Source organism: Myxocyprinus asiaticus, chromosome 26 (genome assembly GCF_019703515.2).
Source record: "Myxocyprinus asiaticus isolate MX2 ecotype Aquarium Trade chromosome 26, UBuf_Myxa_2, whole genome shotgun sequence".
In the NCBI taxonomy this organism is placed as follows: Eukaryota; Metazoa; Chordata; class Actinopteri; order Cypriniformes; family Catostomidae; genus Myxocyprinus; species Myxocyprinus asiaticus.
Window position 1 is genome coordinate 22438112 of NC_059369.1, and position 20020 is coordinate 22458131.

Sequence of the window (20020 nt, forward strand, 5' to 3'; positions counted from 1 at the left end):
GAAGTAGAACGGAAGAGTGGTCCGATTTGCCAAATGGTGGGCGGGGGAGGGATTTGTAGCCATCCCAGAAGGGAGAGTAGCAATATTCATTTATGGTTTGTGCTCCTAAGATCATCTAATATGATTCCTGTTTTATAAAGTCACTATATGTCATTCTTCTTTTGATAATCCAAGATGGCGGCGCAGTAACACGCAGCGGCTGCTCCGGATCCAAAAAGGTGCTAGTTTTTGTTTCTTAACCCGACTTTTATGGCACATGGACATCGGAGCAACCGGTGTTCATGTTTACCATCACCAGACACTGCTCAAATACAAGAATCATGCAACAACCAAGATGCATGATGATCTGCAAGAGAAGCTACGCGACCTCAGCTTGCTGCAGAGACCAGGCCTCCAGTCCTTGGCGTTGCCTGATGCCAGTGGCCAGGGGAGGGGACGTCGTAAGCGGTGTGCGAGGAAGCGGAAGTGCGGCAAGAGAGCGGGGGTCCATGCTAGGCTAAAAACAAACCCTAGCCGGCCGGCTCTCCCTTCTATCCTGCTCTCAAATGTTTGCTCCCTGGACAATAAACTGGACTACATCCGACTCCAGCAGAATATACGGCGTGAGTTTAGAGACTGCTGTGTCTTTGTTTTCACGGAGACATGGCTCAGTGACAGAGGTCCAGATGCCACCATTCAGCTAGACGAGCTCGCCTCGTTTCGTGCCGACAGAAATGCAGCTCTGTGCGGTAAGACTCGCAGTGGTGACTTGTGTGTTTACATCAACACGGAATGGTGCTAGAACTCTATGCTAGTTTCTAGCTACTGCTCATCGCTGGTGGAGTTTGTGACTGTTAGATGCAGACCTTTTTATTTACCATGGGAATTCACCACTGTCATTATAACCGGAGTTTACATTCCCCCAGTGCTAATGCTAAGGAATCGCTCTGTGAACTGTATGGGGCTATTAGCGAACTGCAGAATGCTCACCCTGACGGACTGTTTATTGTCGCCGGAGATTTCAACTATGCGAATCTCAAGACAGTGCTCCCTAAATTCCATCAGTACGTGGACTTTGCAACAAGAGGGGCAAACACGCTGGATCTTGTTTACACAAACATCCCAGGCACGTACCGGGCGGAGCCCCGCCCCCACCTCGGCTACTCAGACCACATCTCTGTTATGCTAAACCCAGCATACAGACCGCTCGTCAGGTGCACAAAACCGCTTCTGAAGCAGGTGAAAACCTGGCCAGCAGGAGCCATCTCTGCTCTTCAGGACTGTTTTGAGTATACTGACTGGCAAATGTTCAGGGAGGCTGCAACATATGGCGACTCTACCAGCTTGGAGGAATACACAGCATCAGTGACCAGCTACATCAGCAAGTGCATTGATGATGTCACTTTCTCCAAGACCATCACCACACGCTCCAACCAGAAGCAGTGGATGACTGCGGAGGTGCGTGTGCTGCTGAGGACCCGGGACTCCACCTTAAGAGCAGGTGACAAGGCGGCCCTAAGAACAGCGAGGGCCAAACTGTCCCAGGCCATCAGAGAGGCAAAGCACGCACACGCCCAGAGAATCCACAGTCACTTCCAGGACAGCGGCGACACGCGGCGCATGTGGCAGGGCATCCAGGCCATCACCAACTACAGGACAACATCAGTTTCCTGTGACAATGATGCCTCCCTTCCAGATGTGCTGAATGACTTCTACGCTCGGTGTAAGGCGCAGAATGACGTGGCGGCGAGGAAGACCACCCCTCCTCCCAACGACCAGGTGCTATGTCTTACCATGGCTGATGTGAGGAAAACTCTACGTAGAGTCAACCCACGGAAGGCTGCTGGATCGGACAACATTCCTGGCAGAGTGCTCAGAGGATGTGCAGACCAGCTGGCGGATGTTCTTACTGACATCTTCCACATCTCTCTGAGCAGCGCCATCGTTCCAACGTGCTTCAAGGCCACCACCATCGTCCCCGTGCCAAAGAAGTCTTCAGGGTCCTGCCTCAATGACTACCGTCCCGTCGCACTCACACCCATCATCATGAAGTGCTTCGAGAGGCTCGTCATGAGGCACATCAAGACCCAGCTGCCCCCCTCACTAGACCCACTGCAATTCGCGTATTGTCCAAACCGTTCAACAGATGACGCCATCGCCACCACCCTCCATCTGGCCCTCACCCACCTGGATAAAAAGGACTCATACGTTCGAATGCTGTTCATAAAAAAACACTCAGGACCTTAGAGGACAAAAATGTCCATGTCAAAAAACTGCCATAAAAATATTATATTAATATTATTTTCCACTTTCACTGACTTAAATTTTTTAACCAACATCAGTCCTGATCATAACTACCAAATATTCATTCATTTTCAGTATTTTAACCCTTTAAATGCCAGTTTGTTTACATAATGCCACTGTTGTTTATTACACACACACATTTCTCAATAGACACATACAAAACACACTCTGACATCCACACCAACACACCCACACAATTTTAGCTGCATCATTTATTCAATTGGCCTGCAATTCTCTATAATACAGCTAACAAAATGGGGAAAAAGCATGTATCTGCTCCATAGGCTAAACATGAGAAAAATGGCGCCATCTGGTGGAATATATATATATATATATCCAGCGAATATATATATATATATATATATATATATATATATATATATATATATATATATATATATATTCGCTGTGCAGCTGGATCCTGGACTTCCTGTCAAGCAGACCCCAGGTGGTTAGAATAGGCAGCAACATCTCCTCATCACTGACTCTCAACACTGGAGCCCCGCAGGGCTGTGTTCTCAGCCGACTCCTGTATTCCCTGTACACACATGACTGTGTGGCAACACATAGCTTCAATGCCATCATTAGGTTTGCTGATGACACGACGGTGGTAGGTCTGATCACTGACAATGATGAAACAGCCTACAGAGAGGAGGTGCACACTCTGACACACTGGTGTCAGGAGCACAACCTCTCCCTCAACGTCAGTAAGACAAAGGAGCTTGTGGTGGACTTCATAAGAAAAGACAGAGAACACAGTCCCATCACCATCAATGGAGCACCAGTGGAGAGAGTCAGCAGCTTCAAGTTCCTGGGTGTCCACATCACTGAGGAACTCACATGGTCCATCCACACTGAAGTCGTTGTGAAGAAGGCTCATCAGTGCCTCTTCTTCCTGAGACGGCTGAGGAAGTTTGGAATGAACCGCCACATCCTCACACGGTTCTACACCTGCACTGTAGAGAGCATCCTGACTGGCTGCATCTCCGCCTGGTACGGCAATAGCACAGCCCACAACCGCAAAGCCCTGCAAAGGGTGGTGCGAACTGCCAGACACATCATCGGAGGTGAGCTTCCCTCCCTCCAGGAAATATATACAAGGCAGTGTGTGAAAAAAGCTCGGAGGATCATCAGAGACTCCAGCCACCCGAGCCATGGGCTGTTCTCACTGCTACCATCAGGCAGGCGGTATCGCAGCATCAGGACCCGCACCAGCCGACTTCATGATAGCTTCTTCCCCCAAGCAATCAGACTTCTGAACTCTTGATCTCCCACGATCAAATACATCAGCACTGCACTTTATTACCCTTACTCTTATATCTCACATCGGACTGTCATAAATTATATTATTATTATATTATATTCTCTCTTAACAACTGACTATCAACCGACAGCCTGAACGTCAATACAGTACAATACTGTACATTCTATATATACTATATATACTTTTTTATATATATTTTTATTTTTATTGAATAATGTGTATTTATATAGTGCGTATTGTATACTGTACAGTGTATGTTATTATTTGTATATTGTTGAGTGTAATTATGTGTATATCAGATGTTTAAATTGTGCTGTGTTAATTTGATGTTATTGTAAATTGGTATATGTCTCACCTATGTCTCATAACTGTCACGGCTGCTATGTTGATCGAAACTGCACCCAAGAATTTCACACACCATTGCACTTGTGTATATGGCTGTGTGACAATAAAGTGATTTGATTTGATATATATATATATATATATATATATATATATATATATATATATATATATATATATATATATATATTTAAGCCAGGGCACCGGAATGAAAGCATAATATCATAGAATTCATGATTTTATGCTTTAATGGCACTGGGATCAAATATTGCTGTTTTAATGGGTTTCAATGGAGATATTTTTGTCCTGAAGATCCTGAGTGTAACTATTGTGTACACAGTGTATTATAGAAGTATTAAAATACTTATCAAAATTCCCCCAAAAATACACACCTTTGGCAAAATGTATGCCGTTGGCATTAACACAGACAAGATGATCGGAAAAAAAAGAAAAGAAAATGTACCGAAGGTCGCAAAGGGTTAATATTCTGATCAAAATGCTCAGCCCAATGGTGTCTTTTTGAATAAAATAAAATAAACTTCCTAACAAAAAAGGTATTTTCAGTATTTTAGAGCTACTTAATTAAACATCACATTTATCAAGGGGCTTTTATTATGACATGTTTTAAAAGCCCTAACCCGGAACACTTCAGGAGACGCTCACTGGTTCGCCTGCTATCCTGTTAGCATGGCTACTGTCTAATCACAAACACACTGCAGTGCAGCAGCGGAGAGGGCAGGGACTAGTCGGCACCGCTTTTCCTCCCAATTCTTCCATTGTTTGCGCTTTTGTTTTATCGATATGGGGACGAGAGACGACGAATATGACTACTTGTTTAAAGGTGACTATAAAATACATTAGTCTTGAGTGTATACGTTAGAACGGCAGTGATGATCGTGGTTATTGTATCGGGGGCCGATTGTGTAGTTGTGTATTAAACTCGAGCTGTAAAGGCCAGCTAACCGGCTAGCTAGCTCAGAACAACCCAAACAAACTCCTGCTGAAATAGCTCATGGCTGGAATAGCATCATTTGGGGGTTTCGGGCTTTGTTGTATTCTCTGATTGTAACTCAACAACTACACGTATGGTTTTTGTTTGTTAGTTAGCAGATATAAACAGCGTTTACCGCAGGTGGGACCACACCTTGAATCGGCTAGCCGTTAGCTGGTACTGTCGTTATAGGAGTTCGAGTGGAGCAGGCAGAAATGGGAAACGGCTTGTACTCTCAGTTCTACCCCATAATAACCTAACGTCTCGATAAATTGGCTCCATTTTCACCCTGAGGTTGAATTCATCTCGTTTCGTTTTCATGGCGTTGTGTACTTGATGACAGTGAACAGTACAGAACAGATGAAGAGAGTTGTTAGTATCTAAAAAATTATTCATTTCATATTATTATTCATATTAGCTTGCTGTTAATATTTATTAAGAAAATAAGAATTAGGTTTACTCGGCGTTAGTTTATGCGACCTCTCTTTTTGCATATGTATGGTTTATCAGTGTTTATTCTTTCATGAAATCATTTCACAAACGTCTGCCCTTTTGGGATAAACCCCTGAAACAACCTTTTGCATTTAGTCATCTTTGCCATACATTGTTCTTATATCTTTGTGTGGTTTCACTCATGTGAGACCTGTTGTGTCATCAATTGAGAAATTACGTTCTGACCTGAGTCATAACACCACTGCAAATCTAGTGGTTTAGTCCCAGTGATGTGTGGCTGTCTTTTTTTTTTTTATTTATTTACCTAATAGGGTTAGTGATCAGCAAGTGTTTCTAATTATACGCTGATCAAATTATCCCAGAAAAGCTCAGTTTTGCGTCAGAAATGGTCATCAAAAATGGTCCTCTCTCCCACATAATGGTCTGTTTCAATCTATTCATGTGCACTTGGCTCACAGATCAGGCTGTGAGACATAATGTTGTGACATAAGCACTGCACAGTTTCCGTATTTTGATGAGGTTTGTTCCTTTATTTTCTTTTATAGAGAAGTAGAATATAATCTGCATATTTAAACAATAAACTATGGTAGAGCTGCAGTATTATGACACAAATTGTAACTGTCAATTATTTCCCTTGATATTGTAATTGCAATTAATTTCGATTAATGCAATATACATTAAAATGCTTCCTTTTGGTGGTTTAACTTTATGCACTTATATCGGCAACACATCTAAAACAAGGCAAGAACCATTTCTGAATTATTGCATTGCTGTTTTATCAGTAAATAAAGACAGTGCCTTAATGGTCAACTTCACTTTGGCCCTCTTATAAGCATGAAGAATAAAACAGTTGTTCAAGTTTTGAATAAATTTACACAAGCGAGCAACATACTTGTATGTGATATGCTCAACTGCTGCAAAAACAAAAGTTAAATAGAAAATTTTGATGCAAGGTCATTACACCTTTATGGACTGCTATAATTTACACTTTTTATGAGTAGTTAATTGTGGCAGCTGAAATTGTAATCTCGATTTATTTGATTAATTGACCCTTTGCTAAACCCCGCCTTAAAAGCACTTCTGACCAATCCTGTCTTACCAACGGTTGCCCTGCCGCCATTACTCTGAAGTGCGTTTGCTATTTTCAAATGACAGCCTATGGGAGTAATGTGTGTTTTAGAACTTTTCAGCAGGATTTTATAAAAATAATAAAAAAAATTAAAAAAATCGTTGTTGCCGGGTCATTTGTAATAGTAACACGAGTTACCCAGAAAGGATGCATGCAGTGTTTTTCTTTTCTTTTCTTTTTTTTAATAAATAATCTTTGAATAAATCTGGAGAAGAGATTGTTATGGATTAAACCGTGTCAGCCCTCATTCCCAAATGAACATATAATATCTGCAACGACACCTACATTTGCATCAAGGTAATTAAAGCTAAAAACTGAAAGTTAATTCATTTGTGTTGATTAAAGTCATAGTAAAAGTGATAGTAAATAAACAGTTCACAGCATCAAAATGAGTATATTATGAGACGGTATAAACAGCTCTGTTCACTTACGCTAATGTTACTAGACATGTAATCGCTATTACAGTGCTGTGAAAAAGTCCTGATTTCTTGTATTTTTCATACTAAATTGTTTTAGATCTTCAGACGAGATCTAACATAAAACAACCTGAGTAAACACAAAATACAGTTTTCAAATATATATTTTTTTGAGGCAAAAAAGTTATCCAACACCTATATCACCCATGTGAAAAGCTAAATGCCACCTTAAACTTAATAGCTGGTTGTGCCACCTTTAGCAGCAACAACTGCAACCAAACGCTTCCGATAACTGGAGATAAGTCTTTCGCAACACTTTTTGTGGCCCACTCTTTGCAGAACTGCTTTAGTTCAGCCACATTGGAGGGTTTTTGAGCATGAACTGCATGTTTAAGGTCAGGTTCAAGTCAGAACTTTGACTAGGCCACTCCAAAATTTTGGTTCTTTTTAGCCATTCAGAGGTGGACTTACTCCTATGCTTTGGATCATTGTCTTGCTGCACAATCCAGTTGCGCTTGAGCTTCAACTCCCGGACATTCTCCTTTAGGATTTTCTGGAAGAGAGCAGAATTCATGTTTCCCTCAATTATTGCAAGTCCTGCCCTGAAGCAGCAAAGCATCTCCTCACCATCACACTACCACCACCATGTTTGACCATAAGTATGATGTTCTTTTTGTGGAATTCTGTGTTTGATTTACGCCAGATGTAACGGGACACCTGTCTTCTAAACAGTTGCACTTTCAACTCATCAGTCCACAGAACATTCTCCCAAAAGGTTTAAGGATCATCAAGGTTTGTTTTTGCAAAATTCAGATGAGCCTTAATGTTCTTCTGGGTTAGCAATGAATTTCACCTCACCACTCTTCCATGGATGGCATTTTTGGCCAGTGTCTTTCTGATAGTGGAGTCATGAACAGTGACCTTTACTGATGCGAGAGAGGCCTGCAGTTCCTTAGATGTTGTCTCTGGCTTTTTTTGTGACTTCCTGGATGAGTCGTCGCTGTGCTCTTGGAGGAATTTTGGAAGTTCAGCCACATCTTGGAAGGCTTACTACTGTGCCAAACTTTCTCCATTTGGAGATAATGGCTCTCACTGTGGTTCTTTGGAGTCCCAGAGCCTTTGAAATTGCTTTGTAACCCTTCCTAGACTGATGTATTTCAATCACCTTTTTCCTCATCATTTCTGGAATTTCTTTCGACCTTGGCATAGTGTGCTACTGGGTGAGACCTTTTAGCCAACTTCATGCTGCTGAAAAAAATGTAGGTGTTTATTTGATTTAACGGGGCTGGCAGTAATCAGGTCTGGATGTGTCTAGTCCAGTTGAACCCCATTATGAATGCAGTTTCATAGATTTGGGGATTTAGTAACTAAGGGGGCAAATACTTTTTCACACAGGACCATTTGGTATTTGTTAGCTTTTTTTGCTTCAATAAGTAACATTTTCATTTAAAAACAGTATTTTGTGTTTGCTCAGATTGCCTTCGTTTTATGTTTGATTTTGTTTTAATTTTTTAAACAGTTTAGTATGAGATATACACAAAAACAGAATAAATGGGGCAAATACTTTTTCACAGCACTGTAAATTATGTTTTTCTCTTCAAATGTCTAATAATTGTTTGCCTTGATTCTGATTCACGGTCTCCACAGGTTTTGATCCACTTACTGTGTAATTTAACAATTTCTTTGATGAAAAACTTCAGATAAATATGCATTACAATGTCACTTCACACCAGCCCACGTAAAAATATTATCCGTTTCGTTTATGAGAATATTTTGGCAAAAACCATGGCGTTCACGGCAATCTCCCATTCATTCCAATTGGGAGTTCTGCAGAGCTTGTCAGGGTGAGCAACCGTAACCAAGGGGGGTGGAGCTTAGTGAAGGGTCTGTTGTGCAGCTCTATGTTATGGTGTTGATTTGATGTCAGATATGAAACCATGATGTTTTTTTTGTTTTTTTCTCCCAAGTGGTCCTGATTGGAGACTCTGGTGTGGGGAAGAGTAACCTGCTGTCCCGTTTCACCCGTAATGAATTCAACCTTGAGAGCAAAAGCACTATTGGAGTGGAATTCGCTACACGTAGCATTCAGGTAGATGGGAAGACCGTTAAGGCTCAGATCTGGGACACAGCTGGTCAGGAGCGCTACCGAGCCATCACTTCAGCGTAAGGCTGGCTGTTCTTACATATGTTTTTAAGAATACTATGTTATTCTTAGATTTATATATATATATATATAAAAAAAAAAAGAATTCCTAATTGACCTTCTTAATCATTTGTTTTAAATAAATTTTGTTCTATTTAATGAAGCCTAACTCAGTGTTGCGATTAAAGTCAATGTGAAATACAGGTCGCAATTTATTTTACCTTTGTAATCTGATGTATTTGAGTAAAACAGGATATTCAACAAGAATTTTTTTTCATCCGTTAGGAATTAAATTGGATGGTGAATGATTAAATTTTGATAACAGATTAAGAAAACAAACGTGTTTTCTTTGGGATAACGTGCACATGAAGACTTAAGGTAGATTTAAGGCTCCAGCACATTCACGGCAAAGTGCTTTTTCGTTCTTTGCTCAGAGCCAAAACATACTGTTTGCAAACATTCAGACACCCGCCACTGGAGACTTTACATTTAATGTACATTTACTACGGTACATATAAATATGAGGATGCTCAAGACTATATGTAAAAGATAAACTAATAAGACATTAAAATGTGTTATCAATGACTTAATGCCTCATTCTATGAGTAGAATTCACACGAGATCATTAAAAGATGAGTTTTAACTACTTGATGGTGATTTAAAGTAATATATTAGCCTATGCAGTAGATAATGTGTAATTGAATTAATAATGTGTAAATTGCTCTGATTACAAATCATAATCAAATCACTTTTATTGTCACTCAACCATATACACAAGTGCAACAGTGGGTGAAAGTCTTGGGTGCAGTTCTGAGCAACATAGCAGTCATGACAGTGATGAGACATATACTGATTTACACAACACAATTTACATATCTAATATACACAATTACACGCAACACAATATACAAATAATAATGTACAATGTACAGTATACACATACAATAAATATAGTATAAATAAAATATACAGTAGGTTGTATTGTACTGTATTGACATTCAGGCTGTTGGTTGATAGTAAGTTGTTAAGAGAGAATATAATTTATGACAGTCCAGGATGAGATTAATAAGATTAATAAAGTGCAGTGCTGATGTATATTGATCGTGAGAGATCAAGAGTTCAAAAGTCTGATTGCTTGTGGGAAGAAGCTGTCATGAAGTCGGCTGGTGCGGGTCCTGATGCTGCGATACCGCCTGCCTGATGGTAGCAGTGAGAACAGCCCATGGCTCGGGTGGCTGGAGTCTCTGATGATCCTCTGAGCTTTTTTCACACACCGCCTGGTATATATGTCCTGGAGGGAGAGAAGCTCACTTCCAGTGATGTGTCTGGCAGTTTGCACCACCCTTTGCAGGGCTTTGCGTTTGAGGGCGGTGCTGTTGCCTTACCAGGTGGTGATGCAGCCAGTCAGGATGCTCTCTACAGTGCTGGTGTAGAACCGTGTGAAGATGTGGTGGTTCATTCCAAACTTCCTCAGTTGTCTCAGGAAGAAGAGGCACTGATGAGCCTTCTTCATAATGGCCTCTGTGGACGGACCTTGTGAGTTCCTCAGTGATGTGGACACCGAGGGACTTGAAGCTGCTGACTCTCTCCACCGGTGCTCCATTGATGGTGATGGGGCTGTGTTCTCTGTATTTTCTCCTGAAGTCCACCACAAGCTCCTTGGTCTTACTGACGTTGAGGGAGAGGTTGTGCTCCTGACACCAGCGTGTCAGAGTGTGCACCTCCTCTCTGTAGGCTGTTTCATCATTGTCAGTGATCAGACCTACCACCGTCGTGTCATCAGCAAACTTAATGATGGCTTTGGAGCTATGTGTTGCAACACAGTCATGTGTGTACAGGGAATACAGGAGTGGGCTGAGAACACAGCCCTGCGGGGCTCCAGTTTTTAGGGTTAGTGATAAGATGTTGCTGCCCATTCTAACCACCTGGCATCTGCTTGACAGGAAGTCCAGGATCCAGCTGCACAGTGAGCTGTTTAAGCCAGAGCCTGGAGTTTCACATCAAGCTTGGAGGGCACTATGGTGTTGAATGCTGAGCTGTAGTCTACAAACAGCATTCTCACATATGTGTTCCTCTTTTCCAGGTGGGAGAGAGCAGTGTGTAGTGTAGATGCAATGGCATCATTAGTGGAGCAGTTGTTGCTGTATGCAAACTGCAGTGAGTTCATTGAGGCAGGTAGGACAGAGCATATGTAATCTCTGATTAGTCTCTCAAAGCATTTGCTGATGATGGTGTCCTGTTGCTCTGACCCCCAGTCATTTAAGCAAGTGATTTTGGATTGCTTTGGTACAGGCACAATGGTGGACGTTTTAAAGCATGTGGGGACCACAGACAAGTAGAGGGAAAGGTTGAAAATGTCAGTAAAAACACCAGCCAGTTGGTTCACGCACGTTCTGATGACGCGGCCCGGAATGCCATTTGGACCCACGACTTTACGAATATTCACCCGTCGGAAGGATCGGGTTACATCCGCTACAGAGACGGAGAGTGAACTAACCTCTGTAGCTTCGGCCGCGAAAGCTCTCTCCACGAGGGCGGTGTTATTTCTCTCGAAACGAGCATAAATATACTAAGCTCATCCGGGAGAGAGGCAACGGTGTTCGGCGGAGTTTTTATTCCTTTTGAAGTTCCGTGATGATATTAATTCCCTGCCACATGCTTCTAGAGTCAGTGGTGTTAAACTGTCCTTAAATCTTGTCCCTGTACTGGTGTTTGGCTGCTCTGATAGTTTTGCGGAGTGCATAACTGGCTTGTTTACACTCTGTTATTATAATTTATGACACTGATACTACTGCATAGATATAAAAGAGTGTAAATGGGTAGAATACAGACCAAAGAATGATGATAGGCATACCTTACCTTGGGCAGATGTGTGAATGGCTTTCTCTGCAGAAGGCACATGAGTGAAGCAGCATATAAAACAAAAGAGCGAATATAATTTATGACAGTCCAGTGTGAGACTAAAATAAATATTTGGGTAGATTTGATTCCTAGATTTTGATTTGTAGACTAATTAAACAACACAAAAAAAAAAAAAAATCACATGAAATGTTCTTGGAAAAGATCTCTACGCAAACGATCGTACAGATGTAGGTAAGTTTGCACCAGCTTGCTAATAACTATATGCCGGTGTGTTCATGTTGACTGATTTTAACTGATTGAACAACTTAAATTGAATTAGCTGTTGGACTCGAAGTAGGTGGAGCTCCAGGTCACACGTACTGATGACGTGGACTAATGGCAGTAAGAAGGTGTTTAGCACCCGCTAAGAAGTTTTCCTGATAGTTCACACTGGCGAGCTGTTACGAACCACCGAACTCAAACACTTTTTGGCCAGATTTAGTTCTAAATGACGTCACACCAATTTGTTCTTCAATTTCGTGTAAAGTGTGTCAAGGCCTTAAAGTAAATGGGGAGAATTTTGATTTTATGTTGACTTTGAGTGTATTTATTGAGCGTACTATTCAATTTTCCCTTTTTAATTTGTTCACCATGTTGATATAAAGATATTACCGGGGAGCAGTCGGGGCGCTTTTAGTATATGACATCGCAAAGCACCTGACCTATGAGAATGTGGAACGCTGGCTTAAGGAGCTGAGAGACCATGCAGACAGCAACATTGTCATCATGCTTGTGGGCAATAAAAGTGACTTACGTCACCTACGGGCTGTGCCCACTGATGAAGCACGTGCTTTTGCAGGTAAGATGCACAATAAACACACACAAGTTGAACTTTAACATCTGATGCATTACAGAAAGAAAGTATAGATAGTGTTTTACAAAGTCGTCTTCTGTTAGTTCAAGTTTCTTTGTGTACTTCTTATTAACTGTTAATGTCTCTTTCCAATGGTTGCAGAGAAAAACGGACTGTCTTTCCTAGAGACTTCGGCTTTGGATTCCACCAATGTAGAGACAGCTTTTCAGACCATCCTGACTGGTATGTGTGCATAGAAGTACAGAGCAGTGTTTCAACATATACAGCGGATCAGCCTTGTTAGGTTAAGGATGATGAACTTATTTTCTTAATGGTCATAGAATAGATGAATAAGGAAAATGCACTCTGAAATGGGCATGAGGAAATGAGTATGTGGGAGTCTAAACAGAATAAGAAAGATAGTAAATGATTGGCCAGTGGCCGAAGGCCATATCCTTATGAATGACTCATCAAAAGCCCTGCCTTGCTTGGGTAGGTTCCTCTAGCCTGACGTGACTGCAATAAAGAGTTTCTGTCTTCTTTTGCTCCTCTGTTCAGATCCTGGCATCTGCAGAGCAGGAACAAATAAATGTTTAAAAGGCATCGCAGTCAATTGCAGTGCTGTAATTACATTTGCTCTAACTTCTATTAATGACTGTGGCTATAGGATTGTGGGCCTTTATGGCAACACCCAGTCTGTATTCATTATTATTTCGTAAATTGCTGTCACTACCAATAAATAAGTACGATTTTCTAGGGAAGTTGTAACCTTGTTAGACCTTGGCTGAGTGTAATATCTCCATTCTTTCTCTCTGTCCTGCAGAAATCTACCGGATTGTGTCCCAAAAGCAGATGTCGGACCGCCGAGACAATGATATGTCACCTAGCAACAATGTGGTGTCCATCCAGGTGCAGCCTACCGAGAATAAACCAAAGATGCAATGCTGCCAAAGCATCTAGCAGCACTCCCACCCTCCCAACCACCCACCTGCAACACCCCCTCCCCTCCTCTTCAAGACTACTTTGGGTCTGAAATGCAGCTGCACAACTAGGCTTGAGCACAGAGGCTGGTTCCAAAAGCTGGAATCTCAAAGGGTCACCACCTGCAGTCTGGACTAAGCTCGTTTTGTTTCTTCCTGCCATGGTAGGCTTTTATATTGCAGATTTTTAATAATCATTTGTGCCGATCTTCACTGAAATGTCTTAATATATAATTTCATTTGCAAATGTATGAAGTTTGCTCATGTATGTCTTTAGTAGCAGCCCCATTTTTGCTGTTGTGTCTGGGGTGGATGGGAGAAACATGCAGTATTGGAGGTATTGCTGTATTTAATGTTGTGATGTAGAGAGATGACGTCTTTGTTATTAGATGTTAGAAACCAATTAGGGCCCAAAGACTGCAGATTTCACCTTCAGCCATACACGACAATGGTTTCCATTGCATGTAAAACTCAGTTGCAGCTCAATACCACTTCCTTCATGCATCTAGCATGGATTACAAAGCAACATTGCATTCTTTATTTCACCATCCATTGGAAGAGGACTTCAAGGCATAGTTTATCCAAAAATGATGAATCTGTCATTTATTCACCCTCATGTTGTTCCAAACCTGTATAACCTTTCTTGAAGAGCTGTTTGGAACAACATGAGGGTGAATATTCATTTTTAGGGGAACTATACCTTTAAGCTTGTGGCACAGGGGACATCCTGTACACCGTGCCTGAGACCAATCCATAGCTATTGCTAATGTACTATTTTCCCTGCACCATCATGTGTGTCTCTTGCATCCTCTTTGAGGTAGAATAGTTTTTTTTTAGTGCCTTTCTTAATGGAACGTCACATGGGACACCTCCGGTTTCATGCATGTGCTTAAAACACTGCGGTTTTACACCTCTACAGCTTTCCATGCCAGTGCAATGAGACCTTCATCACATGATGTCTGCAGTGCTGTAATTATGCTGTAATATAGTATAATACTGACCCCTTCTTCGACTTGAAGGGAAAGTTCAACCCAAAAATGAAAATTGTCATTTACTCACTATCATGTTTTTCCAAACCTGAATGACTTTATTTCTTCTGTGGAACACAACAGGAGATCTTTGGTGGAAAGTTAGCCTCAGTCACCATTCACTTTCATTGCATCTTGGGTACATACAATGAAAGTGAATGGTGATTGATGCTAGCATTCTGCCTAAATCTCCTTTTGTGTTCAACGGAAGAAAGTCAAATGGGTTTGGAATAACATATGGGTGAGTAAATGATGATAGAATTTTCATTTTTGGGTGAACCGTCCCTTTAATCTTGGTGATTTGTCGTAGAATTTGTTGAAATGTTCCTGCAAATTTCAGTTTTTAATAAACAGTGATGTCATAACATGGAAAGATTATTTCTCTGCGGCTTAAAGCGTAAAAGAGGGGAAAGTACTTCGGCTTGTACTTCAATGCCTACAAACAGGCACAGGTTCTTCTTGGGCACAATTGAAACTAAATAACACTACCACAACTTATTGAGTGTAAAATGAGGGAATAGAGACTTTGTTTTAGCTTTTCACTTCCTCCAACTTCCAAACACATGTAAAATTGTCATCAATGCCACCTTGAACTCGTACTTTTGCAGGTCACACTTTGTTGTTAAAGTAAGAACAGGAAAAACTAACTGCCCGGCTGACAACCACATCACATGAGAGCACTCTAGGGAATAGACTGGATACTTATTCTCTTATTGCACTGAATGTAAAATATTTCCCGGTTTGACTTAACCCACTACAGTTTATGATCTTAAGACCAGTAACTTGTATTTATTCTGTGGTTGTCACTCGAATTCAGTTTATTAGTTTTTAATTGTCGTGGCGAATTGATGGGACTCAGACATTAAGACAGTGTGATAATTTATGAATGTATTATGTGTTTTAGCCTACAACAGTCTTGTCCTGATTTCAGCTGATGGGGAAACTACCATAAGCTGTGATGCTAGTCTTTGCTTAATGACTGTCTAATAAAATTTACTCCGTGTGACACAAAATATCAGTAAAGACTGAACTAATAATGCATGTTATATAATGGTCGCGGATGACCGCAGAGTGGAAAAATACTGTAGACCTCAGCATTTAGTCTGCAACCCTAAAGTAATTTACTTTTTTTTTCATTTTGGTATCGATCACTTTGACTTTAATTATACCTTAGCCCCAGGTAAAACAACAGAGTTCACCAAGAGAATTCTCAATAGTGTCAGCACACATTCCAGATGGAATTGAAAGCCCTTCTAACAGCAGTAGCTGGTGTTCAAACCCATGTAATGTAATCACAGGACGATACAGAATAGAATGGATCGACATTGCTGCACAGGTGCATGTGAATAATGTTATGTTTTCAGCAAGTCACCTATATCCTAGAAGGTAAAACTCTAGAACTTATAATGATAGCAGCATGTTGAGGTATTACAGTACTTATCAGCATCAAATGGTAAAGATGTTGTGATACACAAGTGTTTGGGTCAGTTTCTGTATAGTGTTGGGGGCTTACCACATTTATGACCCTGACTCTGATTGTATGACTGTTCTTTAGAGGCAAGGGTCTCTGGTGCTAATGGGGGCCAGTGCCAATGATGTGAGCATACAGATGGCACAACGATGGCCTGCCCATGCACTGCATAAAGCTGGTGTGACCTAGTAAGATTTCCTGGATATTACTTTTTTGACTGTCACGTTTTTCACGTATTGCCTCAAAAACCTTATTTCTTTTGTCTGCACTGTACTGTGATTTTATTTTGTATTGTTATGATTATACTATTACTCTGTCCACTGTAATTCCAATTTAAGAGAGCAAATAAAATGTGTAGTTATTTCAAAATTGTGTTCTATTCCTATTCCTGTTCCTATATGGCTCAATTTCTGAGTTTCTGAGTAGCCTTTCTTTAAAAGCTCAGAGTTGCTATGTAATAGTTTAATTACCTGATTTACCACTGCATTTATGTTGTTGTTTTTTCCAGTAGGATTTTTTTATTTCAGTTCCTTATGACTGAATGTAGTTTCTAGAGTAGTAGAAGTGAATTAATAGTGAGGTGCTCAAAAATGCAGTGAGCAGTTATACAGGGTTCTCATGGTCATGGAAAACCTGGAAATATCAGGGAATTTTAAAATGGGTATTTTCAGGACTGGAGAAGTCAAATCTCTTAGTGAATATATTTTTTGTAGTTATGCTTTGCTCTAAAGTATTCCATTGGCTAGAAATGGCTCTTTGTGAGTGCAGTCTCTAACAAAATATGTTTTTAAAAATCTTTATCCAGTAATCTGAACAACTGGAAATATTATGGAAATGAATTGGTCAAAAAAGTATGGGAACCTGTGTTGTTCATGGACTTACATCAACATACAATCATTGACTTGAGAGGTCTAAAATAAGGACTTAAGCTTTATTTTATATTAAAACATCAAGCAGCAACTATGAAAAAAACATGTATTCAATTTGGTAATCTGGAACAAATAAAAAAAAGCTAGAGGGCAACCACTATTGATCTGTAGTGCTGGCAGGGTTGATGAAATGCATGTTTTATTTATGAGTGACTGTCACTATGTTATTGCTATTATGAGGGAATGGAGCCACTTTAGAACAAAGCTCAAATCAAAGCAGCAAAGCTGGACTTGTCAAAGAAATTGCTGAAACACAAGAAAAGGGGAACGTCTCAAACAATTTGTGTTTTTTTTTTTTTTTAAGACATGAATGAGGTCTGTTCTGTTGCGGAGTCCATTTTGACGTGAGAGCTAACAATATCATGTTTACTTTATATACTAATACTGTGCACAAATAGCACAAGCACATGAAAATTATTGGTCACTATGAGTATCATTTTTTCATACTAATGTTGTCCCTCTTTAAATATGTATAACTTTTACATTATAAAGAAAAACATCACTTGCACAAACAAGGTATAAATAAACATCATAAATACAAGTAAGAAAAACAAAAGAGTTGATAGCTCAGAAGTGTTACTCAAGATACACAACTTAAAGTCATGTTCTAAAGACATACACACCCAAATAACTGAGCAACAGTCATAAACTATGTACAACAGAAAGCACCAGGCTGATACACAAATGAGTAATGTATTCCAAAGCTCATGTTGACCCTTGCTCTCTTTATAAACTTTTATAAATACTTCTGTTTGTTTATAAGTGGCAAATGTCATATTAATTTATTTTTAAGTCTTGAGCAATACTCCATCCAAATTGATACTGAATCTGTGTGTACATTTTGGTAATTGTCTACATGATAAGAACTTTTATTTCTTGGGTTTAAACCATGCTTTGTCTCTAAGGCCTTGAAGTCCCCTCTTAATGCTAAATTGCTTAGGGGTACAAAAAAAGGGACTGCCCCCATATGGTCACCTCTGGCTCTCAGTTCCAAATCGATGCCAACTCCAAATTGTAAGTTCTGGATCATTGAGTTGCATTGATTATCTGTTTCAGTGTGCAGGGCTCAAGTCATGAAGAATATATTGAGTATGTTTCCATGGAAAACACTGTCAAATGCTCTATTCCATGTTAGGAACCCTCTGAAAGTCATTTTCAGAGACCTAAAAACAAAAAATTCTTTTTTAGACCTGTATTTCCTGATGTCATATTCACAGCTTGTTATAAAATGTCTCTGAGAGGGCTAATGAAGAGTTGCTGGTGTACAAATCTGTTCAGCAATGGAGCTCTTACATTGTTGTGTATCCTCAATCCTCATCTAATCAACAGAAAGAGGTATACAGAGTCTCCCATGTGTCATGTCCAATATAATCTACTCATGCATCTGTACTTGAATGTGTGTTTGAGAGAGAGATACGAAGATAAAGATATTTAAAAAAAAAAAAAAACATAGGTCCCGGAACTGCCAGTCTTCAGTCTGTGTTCTTCAGGCAGGCTCGGTTGACGAGGGCTGGGCTCTACAGCAGGGAACTTGGCGGGCTCTCTGAAGGCAGAGGGGTGTGTATGGGGCTGTGGTGCATGGGCAAGATGTCATAGTGGCTCGGAATGTGGCTGTTCCGCGGGAGGTCATAAGGACTCTGGGAGAAACCTGTCGCCAGTCCATTAGGTCCCTGAAGAACACTCACTGTGGGTTCTGAGAAAAAAGAGTGGTGAAGGGGTCAGCTGCATTTAGTTGCTTTCGGTTTGTGGAGCAGCTCAGTTAAATGTTTGAAACTCTCTCTGAAACTTTAACACATATCCCTGAGGTATGAATTATGTACAGATGGGGTGGGGTGTGGGATGGGATGGGATAATGGGAAATGTTGCCATATGGCAACTCTGTGCCACAATGTGAAATTGTCAAATAATAGTTCTCCTTAGAAAGCCTCAATTATGTAAATTCCTTTTATTTTTTAAATTATGAATTGATGCATTTATCCAGTGAAACTGTTACAAAGTGAATCATCATAATTTATCCAGTTATATCCAATTCTGAACCCTAAATTATAATTGTTTTTGCATACATATAATGTTATTATAAACACTTCCAAATAGTGTTTTTAATAGTATTTGAATGCACACATACATACATTTACAGTGTGTGTGTGTGTATATATATATATATATATATATATATATATATATATATATATATATTAGTACTGTGCAAAAGTTTAAGACACTTGTGAAAAATGTTGCATAGTGAGGATGTCTTCAAAAATAATGACATAAATAGTTTTCATTTACCATTTAATGCCATAAAAACTCCAGTAAACATAAAAAAGCTAAATCAATATTCGGTGTGACCACCTTTGCCTTTAAAACAGCACCAATTCTACTAGGTACATTTACATTTATTCATTTGGCAGACGCTTTTATCCAAAGCGACTTACAAGAGAGGAAAACATAAGTGAATCATCTTAGGAGACAGTGGTATGAAAAGTGCTGTATTACAAAGTATCACTAGCATCATAATAGTATTCAAAATAGAATAAAGTGCAACAATTTTATTTATTTATTTATTTATTTATTTTTTTAATGACTGGTTAAGTGCTCATGGAAAAGATGTGTTTTTAGTCGTTTTTTGAAGACAGAAATTGAGTCAGCTTCACAGATGGAGTTGGGAAGGTCGTTCCACCAACATGGTATGATGAAGCTGAAAGTCCGGGAAAGTGTTTTAGTGCCTCTTTGTGTTGGTACAACAAGGCGACGTTCCTTAGCCGACCGCAGACTTCTAGTGGGGGCGTAGCTCTGCATAAATGATTTTAGGTATGCTGGTGCAGACCCAGTAACTGTTCTGTATGCCAGCATCAGAGCCTTGAAGGTACACCTGGACACAGTTTTTCTTGGTCATTGGC

At 40.2% G+C, this 20020-nt stretch overlaps 2 protein-coding genes across 2 annotated transcripts in view; one reads left to right on the forward strand and one right to left on the reverse strand.

Moving 5' to 3' along the window:
- Positions 1–4568: 4568 nt before the first annotated feature.
- On the forward strand, positions 4569–15088 carry LOC127417248 (ras-related protein Rab-11A). Its single transcript, XM_051657123.1, has 5 exons — positions 4569–4730; positions 8846–9041; positions 12528–12721; positions 12878–12958; positions 13539–15088. The coding sequence occupies exons 1-5, from the start codon at positions 4691–4693 to the stop codon at positions 13673–13675; spliced, it is 648 nt and encodes a 215-aa protein (XP_051513083.1). The 5' UTR covers positions 4569–4690; the 3' UTR covers positions 13676–15088.
- The window catches only part of LOC127417252 (multiple epidermal growth factor-like domains protein 11), a 133823-nt gene continuing 127682 nt past the window's right edge, over positions 13880–20020 (reverse strand). Inside the window, exon 25 of the mRNA XM_051657129.1 lies at positions 13880–18816. Coding sequence (XP_051513089.1) covers positions 18641–18816 — 176 coding nt within the window. The 3' untranslated portion in view covers positions 13880–18640. The remainder of the gene's footprint in view (positions 18817–20020) is intronic.

What these genes read in the sequence shown, in the direction of transcription:
- LOC127417248 (XM_051657123.1), top strand. Translation starts at nt 4,691, where the DNA reads ATGGGGACGAGAGACGACGAATATGACTACTTGTTTAAAG. An exon ending in TACCGAGCCATCACTTCAGC is followed by an intron (nt 9,042 to 12,527) that starts GTAAGGCTGGCT and finishes GTTGATATAAAG; the next exon opens with ATATTACCGGGGAGCAGTCG. An exon ending in TTTTCAGACCATCCTGACTG is followed by an intron (nt 12,959 to 13,538) that starts GTATGTGTGCAT and finishes TCTGTCCTGCAG; the next exon opens with AAATCTACCGGATTGTGTCC.